Consider the following 17,978-nt stretch of genomic DNA (forward strand, 5'->3'; position numbering starts at 1 on the left):
ACCGTAAAGGAAACCCTGTTCAAATATAAACAGAAGGACGTGTGAAACATCAACAAGATGTGAACGAGAGCTCATATTATTGAAAAAAGGGGAAAGAGGCAAAGAAGTATAGCATGTCAATGTGTCAACCTAACCTCACATTATCATCTTTCACATTCATTTTGGAGAGAATTAAAAATTTGCAGGAGGACCACATTTCCACTAGTGAACATAGCAAACCCCATTCTTATTGACCTCTCCTCTGCCCCCCCCCCCCTGACTACCCCATCACCTTGTTTCCCATCACAATCTTTGCTGTCTCCACCCATCCGCAAGTGACACTATTACCTAGATCCGTATCTTACCTGACAAAAGCACACCACAAAGTTGAATATGTTCAATTCTCTGTTTTTGTCCAAGCCTCAGTCTGCAGATACTGGAACAAGACCGAAAAGAGCAGACCTTTTCCCATTCTTGACGGATGTGACTCTTTGAGCAGTGGCAGACTCTGTACGACCTATAGCAAGGATATCAGAGGAAAATCAAAACCAGTGGAATGGTTATAGAGTATATTAAAGGAGTGTTAGCTCAGTGTTAGCTCAGTGGTTAACGCCGGTGCCTTTCAATCATAAGGTCCCCGGTTCGAGTCACTCCCAGATTAATATGTATGTCGTCCAGTAACAGAGTTGTTGACAATTAACAATTCATAATCATGGACGTTAAATATGAATGTAAGAGACTGACTTCTGAGTCACGTGAAGAAGAGCTCTCTGTAATGTAGCTTCTGGTTTTTGTAAGATTAGGCAGCCAACTTGAACAGCGAGCTAAAAAGAAAAGTCAGAAAATAATTGACCTGTTCATATGTGGAATTGAGAAGTGAAACAAACAACAACAAAATATGACATTTTTGGAAAAAATACACTTTTGGGTTTCTAGCAATTTACAGGCAACAAAATACAGTCCTGAAAGTATCTCATTTGGACAGATGTAAATTAAAATGCAAGCTGACTGTTTTGAGTATTTCACAAAAATGATGATATTTATCTGACTCCAATCAAATCATCTACTCTCCCATTAGACATAAATGAAGAACTTGGTAACAACTTTAATAGCAGTGCACCCCTACTGATCCCCTTCTAGGTCCCTATTATCACCTCCCTCTACCTTGTGTTTCTACATCAAGACTGGAAAGGTGAGAGAGAGGAGTGTTGACTGTTGACATCATCTCCTCCCCACCCCACACTCCCCCCTCTCACCCCCACACTCCCACACATGTTTCTGCACATTGTAAAGTCATGTGAGAAGGTCTTGCATGGCCTTGATATTCAGACTATGTCAAACATTAACAACTTATGCACTACTGCTGAAACAGAAATGAAAAAATAAAATCTATGTTTTTTTAAACTATCTTAACTGTCATTAAGATGATATCATCAACCTGATTACAGGTACAAGGAGGTCACATGAGGTCAATACATGAGAATAATACAAAGCCACCACTAAGAAAACAACAACTTCATATCACCAAATCGCCCACTCAATTAAATCTCCCACCCTTATTCTCCGTCATTTCCAAATTTTTCTCTAATAGCAAAGCCAAAATTGAAGTTGCACGACTCTCTTTGTGCCAGCATATTGCCTGTGGTTCACATAGTACAGTTTTTCACCTGCAATGTTAAATTGGCCGAGTAACTCACCTGAGAATTGTTAGAATTTGTAAGTCTGTTGAACGTCTGGTTCAAGCTGAGATCCCAATCATCCAATGGTAATATTGTATAGAGGTCACACCTCTCGGCTGAACACCAAAGCCATTCATGAATATGCAGGAACATGGGAAGAGGCAGTTGACTCATACACCTCAAAGATAGCTGAAATAAACATTAAACAAAAAATGAAAAGATAACAATTTGGAAGTGTCTGAAAGAGGAAGTTTCTCTTATTAATTTCCTCTAATTAATGGAGGAAGTCAACAAACCAGGAATTAACAGTAAATGAGGAACTAAAAGAATCAAAATGGCAAAATATGGTATTTCCCGAGTTACATCGTAAAATTGCTCTAAATATTTTCATCTTCAATATCCATTCTATGATCGTTACAGATGCGTGTCTGTCAGTCACATGTGGGAGAGTGAGGGAGTGTTTTAGCAGCCTGGTAGATTAACGGTTGAATCTGAAACCACCATTATTGAACTAGAATGCACCGTTCAGAAAAGAAACAGCTCTGTGCTTCTTCTTTTTTCATTTCTCTTTGATTGATTGATTGCTTGATTGATTGATTGCTTGATTGCTTGATTGATTGATTGATTCATTGATTGATTCATTGATTCATTCCTTGATTCATTCATTGATTCATTCATTCATTCATTCATTCAGTCAGTCAGTCAGTCAGTCAGTCAGTCAGTCAGTCAGTCAGTCAGTCAGTCAGTCAGTCAGTCAGTCAGTCAGTCAGTCAGTCAGTCAGTCAGTCAGTCAGTCAGTCAGTCAGTCAGTCAGTCAGTCAGTCAGTCAGTCAGTCAGTCAGTCAGTCAGTCAGTCAGTCAGTCAGTCAGTCAGTCAGTCAGTCAGTCAGTCAGTCAGTCAGTCAGTCAGTCATTCATTCAGTCAGTCAGTCAGTCAGTCAGTCAGTCAGTCAGTCAGTCAGTCAGTCAGTCAGTCATTCATTCATTCATTCATTCATTTATTCATTTATTTATTTATTTATTATTAATTTATAATTATTTTTTAATGTTTTATTATTATTTATTTTAATGCACAGGTCAGAATCTTTAGTGAATTTCTTTGGTTGTTGTCAATTTACTTTTATAATCTGGACAGAAAATTACAAAAGCAATCTAAACCCAAGGTGTGAAGTATTCCAGTCTCTTTCCACTGGTTATATCCATTTTTTTCACCTTAAAATTTAAAAAAAAAATCTTCAATTTTAAGTTTTTCAGCAAGCTTAGAATAGCAAATATTTATTTTCATTGTCGTACCCAATTGAAGCCATTTTGTACATTCCGTAATATGAAACACGACCAAAAAAAAATACAAAACTTGACTGCCTTTTAAGTCAACATTTTGGGTTTCCCTACCGTGAAGTAGATAATGACACTATCATTATGATTGCTAATTCATGAAAGCAGTATTTTGCATATAAATTAGTCTCCAATTATGTAATAAACCCTACGTATATCTACTCATTTCTTAGGTTGCAAGTAGTCAAAAGTTCTAGGAACTCCCCTATTTTAACTTCTACCCCATTTTAAAGTTATTTGGTGAGTCATTTGATTGATGATGACCCTGAGTCTTTCCTCAACACTTTAATACCCTGGAGACTGTAGTAGGAGCCAAGAGTGTTATAAATGAAAGTCTATATATTTCAAATAATTTGAACTTGTTAAGTACCCTAATATCCCAAGTTAAACTGTCCAACTATTACTCTGTCCATCAAAACTTGCTGACATGATTCTCCAGTATATATATATATATATATATATATATTGGAATATCACTATTCAATCATTATCAAAATAAGCTCAAAACGGTACTTGACATAATTGAGGCCTATAGAACCTAAATATGGGAAGTCCTTATACGACATACTTAGAAAAGGTTATGTTATTATGTTTTGATTTAATGCTGTAGTAGCGTCGTCTACTAAGAGCAGTAAAGATAACTTCCTGATGGGATACAAATCAGACTGCCTTTGGAAAGAGGGAGCGACCCTTTCAGAAAAAATCAATTGGAATTTGTCTCGTTTGTAACCTTTGACATTTATAACCACATTTCATTGTTCCTTGTGTGATCCTGGTGGACTAAGGTAACAATGATTGTGTTTTCAGATTCAAATTATTTTCTCTCTTTTTACACAGTCAAGAGTGGTATCTCCAGCTTATCAGACTATGAAAGTGAAACAAAGAGTTCTAAAGTAACTAACAACTAATTCACTTGAATTCCACTTCCTGTATATAGTGACATACTGTTTGTACTGTACATCTGGAGCAAGAAAAACATTGGACCATATTTTTTTCCCCTAGTTTTTTGATACTATGGTTTGCTAAATGCTGCTTTCTGACTTAAACTTGATAAAAAATTCAGCGCTACAGTCCATGGTAAAATCCGATGACAAAATTTACTCAAAAGCTTCTTTGGTTTTAAGTGTCACTTCATGTTGTAATTGAAGCAAAAATTTTGAAACTTGCTGTTCCCAGTCAACTTAATGCTGAGGATTGAATCAAATTCATTATTGACGTACTCTAAATTCTCAAAGAATGTCAAAGTTTGGTAAGTTGAAATCTTATTTAAGTAATAGTCATATGTTTGGAAGAAGATTTAACTAGCTTTAGAGTAGCAAGTTAAAAATTTGATTCAAAATGCAAACTTTACTTTAACAGTGTGATGGGGTGGGGGTGGTAGGTGGGGGAGTGGTTGAGGGGAGGGGGTAGAGGGGAGGGGATGGAGAATCATGCTAATTTTTATGGGTACTGATGGAGATGTATGTGGGTGCTGTTATTACTTACTTTCAGTAATCTTGGAAGAGCTTTTAACATCGACTGACCCCTGTGGAGAGCTACTTCCAGAAGAGCCAGCAACATTCTATGAAACAGAGCAAAAATGGATCAAAACAAACAATGGCGAAAAGAGATACGGAGAAACGGAAATACTGCCGACATTTGATACAGCTGCACTTCCTAATTTCACTTTCAAAAGCATTCCACTTTCACCTATATAGAGTTGGTAGTACTTAGGGAATAGCCAGCAGCATTTTATAAACAGAGCAAAAATGGATCAAAACAAACAATGGCGAAAAGAGATGCGGAGAAACGGAAATACTGCCGACATTTGATACAGCGGCACTTCCTAATTTCACTTTCAAAAGCATTTCACTTTCACCTATATAGAGTTGGTAGTACTTAGGGAATGAGTTAGACCAAAGTCTGTACCACTTGACCACAGTGATTCTGCTGGTGTGTGAATGCGTATTAACCGGCTTTGCACTGGCTCTGTGTCATAAGATCCGGGGTTTCGATTCCTACCTTCGCCTGATGAGTCCCAATACGACCGATGGTCACGTGTGTGACATTTATCCATGAAAATGCAGAATGTCACTCACGTGACCCTCCAAATCATGGCAGTGAAACTGTTTTAAAGTATATAATTCCTATGGAATATCAACATCAATGCTGTTCTGTGGTTATTACTAGAGTCAACATTAGCGCTGCAAAAATTGCATACTATGAACTGAAAATCAGAATGTCACACACGTGACCCAACAATATCACTTGTGACCGGATTTTTTTAGCTTATCTAGTATCATGCTAATTTTAAGAAGTGAAATATTGAGGTGAAATGTCTTGTTAGAATGGAAACACATTAAGGTAGAAACATGAGAAATTAGTGTTATCCAGCCCTGTTAGAAACTGAGGAATTTGCCAATGTTTTTTGTGCAAAAAAGCCAGTTTCATTTAACGTCACACACGTGACCGACCTTTTTTATGACCTCTGCCAGCACATGAATGTTCTTAATTTGGCTAAGCTATATATGGTTTTTTAAAAGAGTCCCCTAGTGCATACTTGAGTACTACAATCAACCCATCTTTCTTTACCTAAAAGTAGTTACTAAGTGGTAAAGTGAAAATATCCCCATTTTTCCGTCACACACGTGACCGAGAATGGCCCTTTATACGCATTCATACACCAGTAAAATCACTGTGGTCGAGTGGTACGTGATCCAGGATTTGATTCCTACCTTCGCCTGATGAGTCTCAAAAGGATGAAACCGCTTGCGAAGTGGAATTTTTCTGGTGTGTTGATCTTTATATATTTACTATATACCTGTACTGTATGTCCACCTGACATAGAGCACTCTGTGCCAAGACAGATGCCACCCGACCAAATATAAATCTATATATAAATTTATATGCCGATTTTTCCAGCAGTATCAGTAACAAAGATTTTGGAATCATTGATATATATTGGAAATATTAAGGTGCTTAAAAATAATAACTTGGTCTTTCTGTAAATTCATATAAACTTAACAACTTTCAACATTACCTTCAATTTATATTCAACATTTTCATAACATTTCATAACATCTCATGAAAACTACATTTTGCAGCAAAATGATGAATAAATTGCTACAAACTTGTAGAAAAATATTTGAACATTTTAACAGCGCCTTAACTTTTCCATATAGGATCAACTATGACAATTTTCGCCAATTGATGGGAAGATAATTACAGTGTGTAAAAGTAAGTTGGTGGGCCTGACATTTCGATCCCAGCAGGATCTTCTTCAGAGGCTGAATGACAAGTAACAGAAATAACAAGGGACAGAAGACCAGCACAAAGAGATTGACGTAAGAGGATTACAGTAGTTGACAAATGGTGGAGAGACCGAAGAAACCAACAGGGGGAAGAAAAGAGGTAGGAGATAAACTTTAGGCCGAAGAGAAGATTAAGGGGAGAGGGTAGGGAATAAACTACAGAAGGACAAAGACAGGAAAGTGTGGAGAAAAGAGGTGGCAGAGAGCTATGAGAAGATGGGTGACAGAGAGGAACAAGGGGGGAGCAAAAGAAAGGTTAGTCATGTCTTTCCTGAATGTTGAGCCCATGAGGTTGAATGGTGTGAAGGTGTTGCATCCAGTCTCTCTCTGCTGGGTCTTACTAGGTCAGGATGGCTACCTAAGGATTCAATCCCCTGTAGGGACATGTCAATAATGGCATGGTCGGGAGATAATAATTACAGATTATAAAAGAACAATATTTCTGCTAAACTGCTAAACTTTAGGCTTCTCTTTTTTCATCAAAACTGTTATGAAAATGATATTATTTTACTTTACTGGTTTGGTTTGCATAAAATAGTAAATACTTAAATTAAAGTGCATGTACACTTATGGAGCAGTGTTCCATGTACAATATACTGTATACACATTTCATGGAGCACTTGTTTTTACTTAAAACATCGGAACAATGTACTCCTACTGTATTCCTATTAAAAGCAAAACACCACTAGAAATTTGAAGAAAGAAAAAAACAATTATATATACAATGCATTGTCCTTGAAGTGAGCTTTGTACCTGCAATTCAGAAATAGATCTTCATTCCTCTCCAAGAAGAGTAACCACTTGGGATCTTCACTGTACGTTGGATTTGAGATTATCTCCAAGAGATGATCTGAGGAGTTTAGTAAGTTTAGTTATGTTAGTAAGTAATATGATTTACCTGGGCCCAAGATTTGCATTACATGTATGCATTATAAACCAGTTTGCACATCACACATTTTTACTATATTCCAATGCAGAACTTGAATTCTGTGTTTATATTTCGCATGTGTCTTGCTCTCTGTATGGGTCTCCGTACCAGAACAGAGATAACTGATCAAGCTGGAAAGTTACCCTCAACGCTAGTCCAGTGTTGGCTACTTATTTCCTATTTGATGGACAAAACCCTCTTACATACAGTTATTCCAGACATTCAGATTATGTTTTATCTGGCCATGTAAAGCCAGATATAACTGGATATGTAGTCAATCCAGTCTAATGCAGATAAATATTGATCTGACCATATAAAGCCAGATATAAAGTTAAACAGTTAATCCAGATATGCAGATAAAGTTTTATCTGGCCCAGGTATGGATGCCATAAAATTTAACCAGATAAAATTATATATATATATATATTGGCCATATAAAACTTCATTTTATATCAAGTTTTATCTGCCCAATTTTTTATCTGATCTAGATATAAATTCCAGATCTTGAGCAGACCCGGCCCAGATTGATATTCCAGATCTGGCCCAGATCTGGTTTCTTATACTGTATCTGGCCCAGATCTGGGATTTTGGTAATTTCCTTTAATCAACAACAACAAGAATAAGAATAAGAAAAAGAATGAGAATAATATGTCAAACATTAAATTAAGAAATTCACCAGATCATTACAACAATCCATGTGTCACAGCCCAAAAAAACTTGTGGATTGTAAATAATGTTTTATTTATAGCTGTACAAGGTCTAAGGCTTGTGGGTTCTATTTATTCACCGCTCCAGTATTTGTTGTAATCATCCCATGACAGAGATATTGATAACTCAAATTGACCTTTCAAGGAACTACTTGCTACCATATCAAATTGCACAGGGAATTTAAGGAAGAGCTTTCTGTGATATTAATTTTCTTTTCCAGCATGTAAAGTACTATAGTTGTAGTACTTTATACTGTAGTGTGAATTAATGCCAGTTTTTCTTTTGTGAAGCAACTGGCCAAATGAGAGGTCAAATGGGTTGAAGATACCTCAAATATGAAATTTGCTATTATGTTTATGACAAATGACTCTGTATTTGGATAGGAATTGTGTGGGTTCCCAATTCGTTGCAATTGAGTTCTCATTTAATACAGCAGCTGAACATCAGGAAGTGAAATGTACGTGGTTAGAGAAATACTTTTTAAGTGTTAATTTACCATCGCATATAGGCCTACTCTGTATGTATGCAACCATGAATCGCACTGAAAAACATGAAATGGCTGTTCAAAATCAACATTCTTTTGGGACATTTAACAAATTTTAGCAACTGCTTTCTTAAATTGGTAGGCCATTACAGAAAAAAAAAAAAATTCACATCTCATTGTTTGGCCAGACCAAATTGCCAATGGTGACACAGGTCTCCATCAAGTACTGCTGATCACATCTAGAATCAGCGGTCGTTCCAGTATGTGCAGCTCTCATAGAAATGGCAACTTTTTTTAAAAGACAGAAATATTTTAGAAAACTGACGGATAGATCTACAAATCACACCATCCCAAATTATTCCCAATAAACACCCCAAAACCAAATGTTTAGTGATTCCGATACCCAAACATATTTTCATATTGTGGTAAACTAAATGTTAATATTTGTGAGCTTTTGCATGCATACCAATGATCGAGAGATTATATCTATTGACTAATGCAGCAACATATACTGTATCAGAAGGTACCAGGAATGGGCAATGATGTTGATGTGACATAGTACTGTATAAAAACAAATGCATGTATGAATAATAATGAAATTTTATGATCTCATCTAAGATGTAAGTACTGTATCTATACACTTGCATTGTAATTTCCAAGTTCATTGTTGAGATATCATGTTTACAAGCTGTTTTTGACAATTTTCCATTAAGCTCCAACCACCATGATTATAAATGAGGTAAAAATCATTTGTGAAACAACATACATACATGTATACACTACTGTATGCCCACTCATTAATATTCATGTGATGGGAACCAGAAACAATAGCACATGTGCATCTACTCATGGTAGGTCATCTACCTACAAAGGATGTTTGTGGAGGTATTGTGTGTACAAGATGTTTTTGAAGATTTTTAATTAAGCCCCAGCCACTCATGACTAATAATGAGGTAAAATTTGTTGGAGATCCAATGAAAATTACAATTGCTTGAATAGACAGAGAAAACTGTGCTGTTCATCTTCTATAATTGCACTATCTGTGTTGGCATCTGACTTGTTGTGTTTAGTACTATTCTGCAAAAAATTATATTCTCAAATATTTGATAAAAATCTGTTTGTTCAGATCCTAACAGCTCCGGTGAATCATCAATGTATGTACTACAATTTGAGGTCTTTGCCAAAATGTTCAAAGATGAATTCAGGTGTTTTAAAAGTATCTTGGTCGCATGTTATCTGTCTTGGTCTTCCACTATTGCAATGAGTCGGTTCTCAAAGATAAAGCTTAGGCCTTTGTAAATCTGTGTTGGCAATTGCGACGTAACACTGCTGTGTCCTTCTTTGATGTCTGTCATCTTGTAAGGGCAACAGTTTTTTCTGTAAAAGAAAGAGACAAGTCTAGGCAATCCATGGAAGTCCTCATCTCATCCCCAAAGTTACATGCATATCCATAATAGCCAAAATGAAAACAATTTTCTATGACCTTTGACCTCAGACTGTAAGAAATATATATATATATATATATATATATATATATATATATATATATATATATATATATATATATATATATATATATATCGAACAATACTAGTTCTGTTTTTGGTAACATATTTTGCCTTACTCTAGAGATCAAACATGATGCTATCCAACTCGAAAATCAATATGCATAAGGTGACAAACGCCTACAGTGGAATTACGTTCTTCCTTACCGGTTTCGAACCTCTGGACATACAATCAGCGTCCATAGCTTAGTGGTTAGGGTGTCCGCGTACAGAGCGGGAGGCCCGTGGTTCGAATCCCGGTGGAGGCTGAAAGTTTTTTCACTGTTCTTGATTTTCCAACTCATTACGATTTTCATATATATATATATATATATATATATATATATATATATATATATATATATATATATATACGCACAACAGCATGTGCATATGCATACACTCACTGTTGACAAGTTTGAATTCCAATATGCTTACGTTTAACATGGAGCTCTGATCAAGCTGTTATTTAAGATCATTCATAACTGCCCCCAAAACATTTGTCTGTTTTCTGTGCAAAAAGAACCCTTTAAAAAGGCTTCTTTCTCTTCTAAATTTGCTAGCCCCATGTTCTCCTGGTTGTACAAAGTACAATGTCTCAAAGTCAAGACGTTGTACTGTCAGTAATAATAATAAAACCATCATGGACGTAGGATTGATGGTGGGATGATGTATTGCAGTAAAATCCTCAGGTATGGTTCAGTAAATCCCCAGGTACCGTGCAGAAACTCAAAGTGCAACTGGATAGATAGCTGAATACATGTACTCATTGTGATTCATCAGGGTTTCCGGCATTCTAGGCCCAGTGCTTGCTGTTGACATACACCACATGGCACTGAATGACAGGAACTGTGATTAACTTGTTATATAAATGACAAGAAAGCTGGTTTGAACAGGTGTCTATCTTTTATGATTAATGTTTGAAATATATCTACTAAGATATAAAGAAAAAGTTCTTTTCAATAAATTCGTTTTTACATACAGCCAAAACTTTAACAAAAATGTTTCCCAAAAACAAAAATAATGTGTCATAGGTCAGAACTTCCCAACTGATTAAAACAATGACTTGTATTTAATTGGATTATCTGACTTTTGTGTGGCTGACCATCTTATGTTGCACGTGGCCGCTGTGTTTGCCAAGACTACAGTGTAAACAAACTCCCTTGTTGCTGGAATGGAGTGGCAGTGGAGACCAATCTCGCTACATCATTCTCTCTACTTAGTATCGATATAGTGGCTATTCTCCATATATCGATATAATTGGTATTAAGTTGTTCGAAATATATCGTTTTGTTCGGTAAAGAATATCGGTGTGTACAGGTATATATGCAGTAAATATATAGTTCGAGCACGTACCACAGGGCTTTGTGCTGTGTCAGCAATGTATACTAATGGAATATACAGTAGGTTGTAGAACTTAAGGGAAACTAGGTGATTCTTATCATTGTTCAGTAGTAGAATGGGAATGGACAGAGTGAAGAATATTTTTGACTAAATGTTGGCATAGAATTTGTACGATACATCACTCAAATTTAGTGTATCTAGTGGAATATACAGTATAGGCAAGTCAGCAATGATGTTTATATTTAAGCTATGATCTATATTTAAATGGTATTTTATATTTATATTTTTTACTATATTGTCAGAATATGATATTGTCGATATGACTACCATTCCAATAACAAAAAATTCAAAATCGATAATATTGATATACTGACTTACCTTAATTTATACCAACATCATCTCCCCTCCACTGCCCCCAACCCCCCCCCCCCCCCCAAACCACCACTAATTAACACTCTTTTCCTTTACACTGAACGGATTTATGTCAATTTCCAAAATGCTATAAATTCTGTTGGAATTCCAGTCGGATATCTAGGCTGAACAAGTATCCCCCTGGATTTGAAATTCCAAATACAGTGCATCTCTACTTGGATGTTGAGTGGGGAAATCTGAGTCCTGTAAGACATTAATTTTAAAATGCTGAAAAGCTTGTTCATGTAATAAATGTAAAGAAGCAGACTGATATTCTAAAGGAAGTTGCTATTCAGATCATTTGCTGTGTTGGGAAGGGAGTGGACTGGAATCTGTGTATCCCAATCTTGCAAACATTTACCAAAAGGCCCTCCATTCACCACCCTCTTTCTTGAACATAATAAAAGATAAAACAGTGGCAGATGAAATAAGAAGGAACCCTATGTATTTACTTCATACTATAAACCAAAAAATTAGTTGTTGAAAATAAAGTTCACATGCAAATTAATGGAAAAAATCCATGGTGTGAATGCAACTTTTGCAAATTTTTTGTTAGTATTCAGTTTACTTTTGTGGCAGATTTGGTACTAGACTTCCACGCTGGTTTTGCAAGTCATCAGTATTATCTATACCGTCTTGCCTGGTGACTATCATGCCATATATCTTGCCTGGTCGCTACAAAATGCAGTCAATTTTTCCAAAGCATATTTTCTTCCAACCTTAGGCCTAGGCCAAAAGCATAAATGCATATTTCAATTGCAGAACCGGGAAATTTTAAATACTTCTCTGACCTGCTTCACAGGTTTTCATCTTAAATTTGTTTTCTTCTGAATTAAATTTGTAGTATCTAGCCTTTTGTAGCGTTAGGTTACTTATGACCCAGCGGCCTAGGCTATGCCAAGTTTATTACTAGGACTTTGATTAATCTAGCATGGGTACACACATTTACACGGTCCCAGTTGTGCGAAAAAAAAGGAAAACACTCAAACTACATTCGAATTACGGTTAAGAAAAATCACAGGTAACCTTTAATTAGGCTTATTATTAGCATGGAATATATCGCAAATATTATACCTTCAGCTGACTATTTGGAAAAACTACTGATTCACTTTCTTTTTGCACTACAAACCCGTACGTTTCCGACGGCTGGGTGTAGTAAGCTATTAGTACTACCTATACCGATAATCTTGCACCACAAAGTGTTTAGGTTACCTAGTAAGTTGCTATAGCCATGTGGTAAATTAGGCAACGATGAGTTGGAGTGATGGTAACTAGAAATATTGTTTCGATAGGTGACAAGTGGGGGGGGGGGGGAGGGGGCTGAAGTTGATCGGAAGATAATATTATGAGTACTTATTTTAATGCTCATTTTGTTGGTTTGTTAGAAGGAAGGAGGGAAAGAAAGTGTGCATTTCTCTAGGTCCTATACAAGTCAGTACGATGGTGGAAACATATGGAAGTGCTATTTGTCGGAGTTTCATGCAATTTCGAAAGATCATAATTTAATTAAGCCTGTTTATCGGAGAGAAAGGTCTAAAGACCGAGGGCCGGTGATGGAGGAAGAGGAGGAGATGGGGTGACGTTTTCTTTTTAGCAGTGAAAGTAGTTCTTCGTTATTTTGGGTTTGCTAAGTAAGTTCCTATGATATTCCATCACGTACCGAAATGTCGGCACACTAAATGTAGTTGATGAAGTTGACTAGCTATTGTCCCGTTTCATTTTAAATAATGAACGAAAAAACAACATTCTGATTTGCTTTTTTCATTGGGACGGGTTGGAAGAGTTAGAACGGGAGACGAAATGCAATGAATTAAAATAATCTCATTATTAAATAATTCATGTTTCCAAGAAAATTCCAATTCATTAGCCTGTAATTTATTCCAATATTTTCATCATGATGCGATCAAGTATTTATTTAAAGCAAAAACTCAATGGAACTACTAGGATAATGATATTGACATGTCGAAGGGGCACTCTTAATAACCATGTCCCTGGGCCCTCACCAAGTTAATTCTGGCGAAATGGTGTAAACTCGTGTAAACGTAATAGGGGGGGGGGGGAGTGCTCCGGCCTCTTTCTCAAGCTGAACTCTCCAATGCACCCGAATTTTGCAAAATGTTATTTGGATCAGGTAGTCGTTTTGTGATCGTAACAATCTTTTACCAATCGTTAGAGAAACAAATCTCATATTGAAAAAGCCAGCAATCGCAAAATTTGCCAGAATTTATTGTGATCACTGGGTGAGCAAGGTTTGTGTTTGCATGCATTAATGTGCACGTCATTTGTGCTGTGAAGGTAAGTTACCCTTGCTAATTCCCCCCCCCCCCCTGGCCCTCTCAATAGGTTAATACATACTTCCATGATATAACACACCACACCCCCTTTTATTTAAAAACATACACAAGTAGGGTGGTAGAGGGGTACTAAATAAAGGGACCTTCATTAAAAAGATAATATTACAACATCTGGGCGGATGCAGGTTATTAGAATGGATTGGGAGGGATGTGATTGTGATGTCAATTTGTAGTAATTTTGCAAAAATATAAATATATGTAGGCTCACTGGAAATTTTGAGTTAAAATGTTGAACCTTTACAGATAAAGTTAAAAGAAAACGAAATTGTGAGAAAATAGTTTAATCTTGCAGAAAAATTAGAAATTCTGAGATCAAAACATGACATTTCCAACGTCCTATTACGGGAACAACGGCCGGACGTAGCATCTGCAAAACTGAAATTCTTCTGGGAGATTCCCCCTAACCACACCGATTAATAATTGTCGTTCTCATCACATTTCGAGAGCCTTATGCAGAGGGTGTGTGTGAGTGTGTGTGGGGAGGAGGGGGGGCATATGCTAACACTGTTGCCTAACTTAGGTTCCTTCTGGCTATTTGAGGGTCGCACATTTTCTGCTGGAGTTGTTTGAACGAAAGTTTATGACTTTGGTCTTGTCGGGTCTCAATCTCAGTTCAATGTCATGTGAAGGCCGGTGTTAGTATTGCTGTGTAACGTTACACTTTGTATCACCGCTTTGTGTACATACCCCAACTTGACGTATGTACGGAAGAGTAAACCAGACATGCACTTTGACGGCTTGCAGACAATGCAAAACGTCAACAATCTGAAATTACCGTGTTGAGGAAATGTACATTTTTTTTGTTTCCACTAATATGTGTAAAACGGTAACATTTTGAAAGTTACCATCAGTTAGGACACTTGCAACCATCTTGACAAAAACGTAACGACATCTGAAATTTAGTGTCTTGACGAGATACAGGAACTATGCAAAACGGCATTGTACAATATGAAAATAACCAAATCTAGTCAAATTACGAAAATTGTCGTTTTGAACACTCGCTACGATACTTGTTTAACAAAATTTGGTAGCCTAAGTCTGCAAAATGCGATTTTCAGATTTAAGACGTTTGGACAGATAGAGTGTCTCGTTTAACCGGTAATTTCCAGAGTTGTTACGGTTTTCGTTATAGAAACTCTGGCTTATTCGTCTATGTACATGTTTCTTCTATGCAACCGTACGTAAAAGTTTCTTTTTTTTAACGTGCAAGAAACACCAGGCGAGGAACCACTGATCTGTACACTAACGCCGTACCTGTCTAGTAACACAACAAGAAGTGTTTGGTGTCTTTTTGGGTGATTCAAGATGGCCGCAAACCCACTTCCGGTAGCTTCACAGGGAATAGACCAATTAGCGTTCAGAAGCGGCGAGCCGCCAATCCAGTTAGTGTACAGATCAGTGCGAGGAACTTCCGTATTGGTGAAAAACTACAGCATACACAATTGCCAGTGAGAGCAGTAGCGAAAAGTTCGTATTTGGTAATGATAAATACCTTTCAATGCACAGAGATAACCCAATACATCCTTGCGTGGGACTTTTACAGTGCACACAAAATAGTTAGTAAAGCTTCTAAATAAAACGAATTTTCTAAATAGACGACTAAAAGAGTGGTTTAATTCACAAAGAACGCCTTAGAAGTTGGAATACATTCTTGTGAATATAATTTACTATGGATGATAAGTATATAATGGATCCTTTCCAGAACGTTTGTGCAATAAATCGTTATATTGTTGTCTTCAGCTGGATACTTTTAGTCCGGTGTGTCAATGGTAAGTTGGTTAGTCCGCAAGCAAGAGAAGTACGTGAATTTGCAATGGATACTCCAATAGCCTATATGTAGTTCTCAGACAGGCAGAGGATAGTTCTGCAAAAGCTGAAATATGCGGAATATATATTGTTCTATATTTAAGTTATATGCTAATGCTGAATTTGGTATCCCAATTGTTCAAATAATATAATCCTTAAGTCCTAATTTGGCCTCAATTTACAGTTAGGTCTAATTGTGGATGGCAACCATAGACAGCTATAGGCCAGTACATTACAAAAATTATTAACTTTGGAAGCATATTTTATGATATGGTAGGCCTAGTCTAGGCCAAACTGGGAGCAATTATAAAGTACACCCCACAACGCAAAACACCCCTCAAATCGAGTGGCTATATGTTGAGTTTTCGAAGTCCAAAGGTGTCCCTGGAGTGGCTACTCTATAGCTCGCTGTATCGGATACTTCATCAAATACCATCGCAGTAAGTATTATAATGAGAACGACCCATCATTGCCCTTAATCATTTCCTACTTGTGTTAAATGTTAAGAAAATGTTCCCCACAAAAGGCTACATTCAGAGTATTCCCTGGAGAGTTACTACTGTACACTGCAGGCTCCGTCTGTTATACATAAAAGAGAAGTATTATTATGCAAGTTTAATTTTAAGAAAGTTGGAAAATATTTCTTAGTCCAAATTTGGTTTCCCTGGGAGTGGCTACACCAACTGCATTGGATACTTCGTCTAGTACCCAGGTGGTATTATAATGACGTTACTCTCTGTTGTACCGTGTGAGCATTGTGTGAATGTGTGTACAATGTAGCCAGTTACACCGTGGACTTTGTGTTTGCGGGGTATTCTATAGTTGTGCCGCTAACTGGTCTCTCTAGGATCGTATATAGGCCTGAATTTAAAAATTAGCTCGATCATTAATATAATAACACCTGATCGACCTTTTTTATTCAAGAGGGTTTAATTCATATCAAATGATCGACATAATTACAGTCTTACTCACAAGTTTGATAGCATCAGTGAAAAGTTGCCATTTTATATGCCAGAATTTTTCTAGGCACTTCATATGCCTAAAACCAACTAGGCCATGGACGATGATTGTATACATCCAGAGGTTCTAAACCAGTGAGGAAGTTTGTCATTCCACTCTATCGAACAATACTAAATGTGTTTTGGTAACATATTTTGCCTATCGGTAAGATAAGGTTGATCAGGTTTTTGGCCTTTTTCAATTGGTGTTTCTTATTCAAGTTCTTCCTAACCCCTCTTCATTTTATTAAGAGCCTCGAGTCAATTTTGTTCAATTTCATTTGGTCAGGCAAGCCGGATAAGGTTAAGCGTAGTACGATGATTAATCCTATTGCTTTAGGTGGTTTAAATGTAACTCATATTTCTAGCTTTATCCATAGCTTGAAATGCACATGGGTAAAACGTTATGTCGGTTGCAAATACGCTCATTGGGCTAAGTTGTTTGATTTTTATCTAAGAAAATATGGCGGGTCCTTCCTTTTTCAATGTAATTTTCATAAAGATGACGTAAAAACGATGTTTTCATTGACGAAATTTGTCATGCTTGGGCAAGTGGTAATTTCTGCGTCCCAAGTGGTTCTTATAATGAGAAGCAAATCTTATGGAATAATTCTAATATTAAAATAAATAATTTGATTACATGAGTCATGGTACGGGAAAGGTATTGTTTGTATAAAAGACCTCTTTAATGATAACAAGAAGCTATTGAGTTTTCAGCTTTTTAAGAGTAAGTTAAATTTACGTTGCTCCCTTTTACAACATTACAGTATTATTCATGCCATTCCTGCTGAATGGAAACAAGAAGTAAATAACAATCTTCATGAGAATAGGGAGGGCTAATTGTTCGGAAGGATTCATTGTTATCCGTCCTTATCACGTTATATTTACAACATTTTAATTCAAAAGTCTGTTTCTCCTCCAAGGGCAGTTTCTAAATGGAACCATATTTCTATTCTTAACGAAATACAACGGCGAAATATCTATCTTATTCCATTTAAATCTCTTAGAGAGAGTAAGCTTCAATACTTCCAGTTTCGTTTCATTCATAGAATACTTGGCACTAATTATCTTTTATATCGCATGGGGAAGGAGAAAAATCCTACACATGTGTACTTTTT

The 17,978-nt window shown here is 36.6% G+C and overlaps 2 protein-coding genes across 4 annotated transcripts in view; one reads left to right on the plus strand and one right to left on the minus strand.

Moving 5' to 3' along the window:
* Positions 1 to 386: 386 nt before the first annotated feature.
* Positions 387 to 17,978, minus strand: part of LOC139983124 (gem-associated protein 4-like) — a 182,073-nt gene continuing 164,481 nt past the window's right edge. Inside the window, exon 7 of the transcript XR_011798515.1 lies at positions 387 to 496. The gene's annotated coding sequence lies outside the window, so the exon portion shown is untranslated. The remainder of the gene's footprint in view (positions 497 to 17,978) is intronic.
* LOC139982857 (uncharacterized) overlaps positions 15,484 to 17,978 on the plus strand; it is an 87,263-nt gene continuing 84,768 nt past the window's right edge. For 2 of the 3 annotated variants that reach the window (XM_071995993.1, XM_071996003.1), the window contains exon 1: positions 15,484 to 15,825. In XM_071995993.1, the coding sequence (XP_071852094.1) occupies positions 15,726 to 15,825 (100 nt within the window). In that variant the 5' untranslated portion in view covers positions 15,484 to 15,725. The remainder of the gene's footprint in view (positions 15,826 to 17,978) is intronic. The other variant, XM_071996013.1, reaches the window with a different exon arrangement.

The sequence above is a fragment of the Apostichopus japonicus genome, chromosome 2 (genome assembly GCF_037975245.1).
Source record: "Apostichopus japonicus isolate 1M-3 chromosome 2, ASM3797524v1, whole genome shotgun sequence".
Taxonomy (NCBI): domain Eukaryota; kingdom Metazoa; phylum Echinodermata; class Holothuroidea; order Aspidochirotida; family Stichopodidae; genus Apostichopus; species Apostichopus japonicus.